A 5,254-nucleotide genomic window follows, 5' to 3' on the forward strand; every position below is an offset into this window, starting at 1 on the left:
GAGGGAAGAGGGGTTAAAAGGCTAGCAACAACCTCCATGCCCTGGAAGAAAGTGGGGAGAAGAGTCCAGGCGTCCTGTCTCCTCACCGTGGTGGGGGCTAGAATACCGTGCCCATTGGCTGCGTGCCACCCTGCGGGGCCTGGGGCACTTACACTTCCGTGGCTCCAGGGTCTTGCTGGGGCATGCCAGGTGCTGCGCCGGGGGGTTCTGGGTTCGCTGCAGACAGGCCAACATGGTCCAAGCGTTTGAGTGCGCTGCTGGGGTCACCACGGCCGAGCCTCACGCTGCAGAACACACAGGGAGGGAAAGCATCAGTGAGCAAGTGGTAGCAGCAAGGGCAGCCACACATCGCAAGACCGTGCCCTTTTGCTCAGAAAGAGCCTGTGCCACAGACATACACCCAGAACAAATTTTCACCCAAACATTTGAAAGCCACAACTGCTTGGGCCTTCCAGCTGCTTTCCATGGAGAATGCCCCCATTTTGCAGCTAGTCCGAGAGCAGAGGCACTCCGCTGGGCAGTGCAAGACAGTTGAGGGCCTGTCTCCTGACTGTCCCGCCTGGGAAAGCTGCAGTGGTTTGGTCACAGTGACATTCCCTAGGAGACCTCCTCGTTACAGCGGTGCTAAGCTTCACTGCCCAATAGGTACAGGCTTTTGCACTGAGCCAGGTAACACAAGGTAATTCTCTGGGTGTCAAGCCGTGTTGGAGATTAGGCTCTGGAGCGCTGACCATGACAGCTGTGGAGCTAATCCCCCGGGGTGCAGGGTTTAAAACTGACCTGTCCTCGCTGTGTCTAGGTAAGAATTATCCATGCTTTGTCTCCACTAGGCTTTATGTCCAGGCTGTTCCTCTTACATTAGCTGTCAGGAGGCAAACACCTGCCTAGGTTTTAAAGCAAAGGCATAGCCCTAGTCTTGGGACCTGGCCAAGACCTGGTCAGAGCCCCTTCCGACAGCATGCGGGCTTAGGACAAGTGCAGAACAAGTGTCTGGTGTGAGAAATGCCTACAGGACAAACCCTGAGCACGACACAGGCTCTCTGTGCTTGAGCTCGTGCCCTCACCCCTCATGCAACCACTCAGCCCCCAGCTTCCCATCTCATTCACTCAGCACAGCGACCTCCAAGCAGAAGCTGGCTGAGACCACACCATGTCAGACAGTGATGCTGCCAGTATTTGCCAACTTTTTTGTCAGGCATGCCACAGATTAGCCCCATGACCTCCCTGAGGGGCACTCTGATCCCCTTTTTCCGCCCTATCTGCTGCTCCACTTATGGCCTGTGCTGTACCCCCAGCTGATCTGCTGCTCTGCTTTCTGCTTCCCCCCTGAACTGCCACCATGCTTCCTGACCTGTCCCCTCCCCAATCCACTGCATATCGCACACAGAGGCTGCCTGGGCCATAGGTTGGCCACCCATGACTTATACCACAGTAGCACCACATCATGCACTGCCCACCCACAGAAAAAGACAGTTCCTGCCTCAAAGATCTTGCAAATCTGAGATCTGAGCAATGAGGTGGGGAGGGGGGTTACATTCACAGCAATAGTAGCTGTACTGGCCTGCCCCCAGCCCAACCAATATCTTGCAGGAGTGAGTCTCAGCTACGGCTATTCAAAAAGGTGGTTTCAGCTCATATTCCACCTCTGGGAAAACAGCCTGTCCTGCTGTCACAGCATGCAGATGCCAATGTCAGACGCCAGGAGACAGAAAGCTCGACTGCTTGTCGGTATGATGGAAACCGATTCCTCACCATACATCACGGGCACCACGGTCCCTCCCCCACAAGCCAACCAACAAGATCCCAGCAGAGACCAAACCCCCTGTTTCAAGAGAAGGCTGGCAAAGGACGGAGCAAAAAAGCCACCTGCAACCTGAGGCCTGTCACCAGATCTCAAGCTGGTCTCCAAACAGAGCTGACAACAGCCAAAAGGATCAGGCCAAAGTTGGCTCAAATATTCACGTACGCATTGGCTGCTAACTGTATATCCTTTGGGAGCCCCAATGTGCGATGTGAATTATAGCTCGTTCCTCCTGATGTAGCCTCGCTGCCTCGAGCGGCTCTTGAAATGATACGTCCCTCGCAAACAAGGGGAAGAGAAGCTTGACCGGAAGCAGAAGGAAGTCGGCTAGAGCCTCTGCCCTCAGAGTCAGAAGTGCTGACCTGTGATGTCCTTTGGTTGAAAGCGCACTGCCTGCTAGACCTCACTGTGAATGCAGTGCATCCCCAGTGCTTTGTTGTGGAAAAGGAAACCTGCCCTACCTTTGCTGTCCACGTAGAGAGTGGGTGCTTCCTACCTGGTCTGGCATGCCCCGCACCCAGGGAGGACTTCCTGAGGGACAGCAAGGGCCACTTGCAGATCAAAGGCAGGTGGAGGTATGGGGATGGGGAACCAGGCACCTTTACAGGCATGGGATTATTTTGCAAATGACGTGCGTGCTTGCACGCACACACGGAGCAAGGAACAGAGCTGGGTCTTCCTGCACGGCACTGCAGAGACTGGACCAGCACTGGCTCACTCTCCCAGGTCACTGCTTAGCAGTGCCATTTCTACAGCCCCCAAGGCATGCCAGCCACTGTGCTGGCAGTGCCCTGCAAAGCTGACCAGCAACCTGCGGGGCAGATACAGCACCTAGCGCCCTGCACTTTGCTCTTCTCCACAGCTCTCTAGGCCAGCATTTCCCAGCACTGTACAAACCAGACCACTGCACTGGCAGGTGGACTGGCAAGTGTTTTAAAGGCGACTGGGGGCCAGGAAAGCAATGAACACAAGCAGAATCCGACCTGCTCTGCTCCCAGACACAGCATAACTTGACTTCTGGAGGGCAGAGTTCATTGGTGCCAACTGGGGCAGCTCAGTGTCATTACCTGGCCCTTCATGATTTGAGATCTGGGGCCCCGGCTGCAGACACTGGGCTGGTATGTGAGGCTGTGGGCACGCCAGCCCCTGTGGGAAGTCAGGACTGGTATCTGAAGACGCTCCAAATTGAAAAGTCACTTCTGAGTAAGTGGCACACATATAGGCCCATAGTTATATGCCTGCATGGGCGCACACAGGGATATGCAGTGTGTGATACCAATGCTGTGACTCTTACTGGCTGTGAAACATTTACCTTGTGTCATCCAAGGGGGCAGAGTGGAGTTGTCCTTTGCCCCCTGTCACAGTGTTTGGCTGGACACAGAGCAAGGGGACTGCTCCTTTGGAGGCAGGGGTATTACTAAAGCTTTGTGACACTTATCCACGTCAGGACTTAGCTCAGCTGCCTGCATCCACCGCTGTGTTTGGCTGTCTGGGAGGAAGTCAGAAGCAGGCCAGAGCAAAGCTTGGTAAAGTATTCCAGGCACAACCCGATCCACTCAGCTGCCTGAGAGCAAGGGGATAAAACAAGTCTAGCAAGTGGCAAATCTCTTCTCCCTGACAGAACAGGCAGGAGCAAATTAGGGCAGGTCTGGGGGTTGCTCTCATTCTCCTAGCACTGGTTGCCATTATTTCATCTTCTGTTCTGGGATTCAGCTGAGCAGCAAACAAAGCAGACTCACAGAATACATCACCGTTGCATGCCTACATTGCACAACACACATGGTGCACACCTTGCTATGCCTGCCTGTGAACATGCACACATGGGCATGTACTGACAGGACAACGCATATCACAACATATCCGTGACAAGACTACCTCAAGCCAATCCATTGGTATTATTCCAGGTTCCTGCATCCACCTCACTCCACAGACATGTGGCCTGCAGGACAGATCTGCTCACAGCAGAGCCCCCTGCCTACCAAACCGGCTTCTTCCAGGCAGGCTTGGGTGACTCAAGGGGTTGGAAATGAGCCTTGAGCCTGCAGGACACTGCTCCTAATGCAAACAAGATCAGGAGTGCCAGAGATGGCTGAAAATAAAACTGCAGCCTGCTTTATCCCCCTGCCGTCCGCTCAAGACCCTCCCCAGACAAGTGCAAATTCTGCAGCATGGCACTCTGAATGGCAATGGATTGTACCAAGGCAGGAAACAGCCCCCAGCCCCTATGTCTATGCCAGTAGAAGGTCCCTGGGTCATGGTTCCCATGCCAGCTGCGAGGCCTGGTCAGTCTCTGATAGAGGGAGCCCTCTGGCCAGCTGGGTGCAAAGGGCAAAGCCACTGGCCGAGGCACAACATCTTCTTGGCTGGGAAGGGGCTTAGGGCCCCTTTCCTTCAGGCACCTCCATCCTTGTTCCAGGAAACCCCCTCCTCCCTCCCTGAAGGACACTCGCCCCATTGCGGCTGGTCAAGCCGTGCCCAGGGCGGACGGGGGTGTCGGAGAGATTACAGAGATAGCTTGGTTTGCCTGAGTGCAATGGACAGACGTTCTTGGAAATCGCTTGCTCGAGTCCCCGTGCTGACAAATGAGTCTGGACGTGCGCGCATTGCTCGCTCCCTGCCGCTCCCCTCGTGGGAGAGTTTTCCATGCTCTCGCCTCTGCCTGGGTGCCGGGGAGGCGGGAATGCTTAAGCAGCCTTGGTGTCACTTCTATGACATCCAAGCAGAGGGCAGATGCCGAGGGGGCTGGCAGGGAGCAGAGAGCTGGTTCTCAGAGACACGTGCCAGCCATATTTGCCCTCTAGAGCTGGTCTCGTCTCCCCAGCAATGAGGCAGGGAGAGAAAGGAAGGAGTTGTGTACTGAAGCAAGGCATGCTTAGCTGCTAATGCACCCTGGCCCAAGGCAAATCCTGCCTTTCCTCCGGAATCGCAGAGATGCAGAATGGGAAGTCCTACAGGTGGGAAGAGGAACCTGGCACTGGCTCCTTGGCTTCCAGACTGGGTGCATGTGACAGCTTGGCTCCCCCATCACACCCTCTGAAAGGCAGGCCCGGGCACCCCGGCCTCCTGGCTTGGAGTGATGCCCGGACAACCACAGCAGTGGGGAGTTACTGCCGAACCCAACAGAGATGAGAGGAAATAGACCCTGGAGCTTACTGGGGACGGTGGAGGAAAGGCACGTTCTCACAGCAGAAGCATCCTTCGGCACACCCATCCACTACTAGAAAGGAGCAGAGAGCCAACAGCAGCGTTCCTGTTCCTCTGTGCGCTCTGGAGGCGTCCGATGGCGGATGATCCGGGGCCGCTCAGCACAAGCTGCCGGGACAGCATCCACGTGCCTACACCGCTGCCACCAACAGCCTGGAGCCAACTTTGACTGTATCCTTCCCCGAAGCTGCTCAGCCTGAAAAGTTCCATACACATGATACACTTTCCAGGGCCCGGGAGGGGAGGGGA

General features: G+C 55.6%; 1 protein-coding gene across 3 annotated transcripts in view; it reads right to left on the reverse strand.

The window, feature by feature from the left end:
- The window catches only part of FAM222A (family with sequence similarity 222 member A), an 87,765-nt gene that overhangs the window by 45,220 nt on the left and 37,291 nt on the right, over positions 1-5,254 (reverse strand). For 2 of the 3 annotated variants that reach the window (XM_025198428.1, XM_025198436.1), the window contains exon 2: positions 87-284. In XM_025198428.1, the coding sequence (XP_025054213.1) occupies positions 87-234 (148 nt within the window). In that variant the 5' untranslated portion in view covers positions 235-284. The remainder of the gene's footprint in view (positions 1-86; positions 285-5,254) is intronic. The other variant, XM_006015140.3, reaches the window with a different exon arrangement.

This window comes from Alligator sinensis, unplaced genomic scaffold, assembly GCF_000455745.1.
Source record: "Alligator sinensis unplaced genomic scaffold, ASM45574v1 scaffold628_2, whole genome shotgun sequence".
NCBI lineage: Eukaryota > Metazoa > Chordata > Crocodylia > Alligatoridae > Alligator > Alligator sinensis.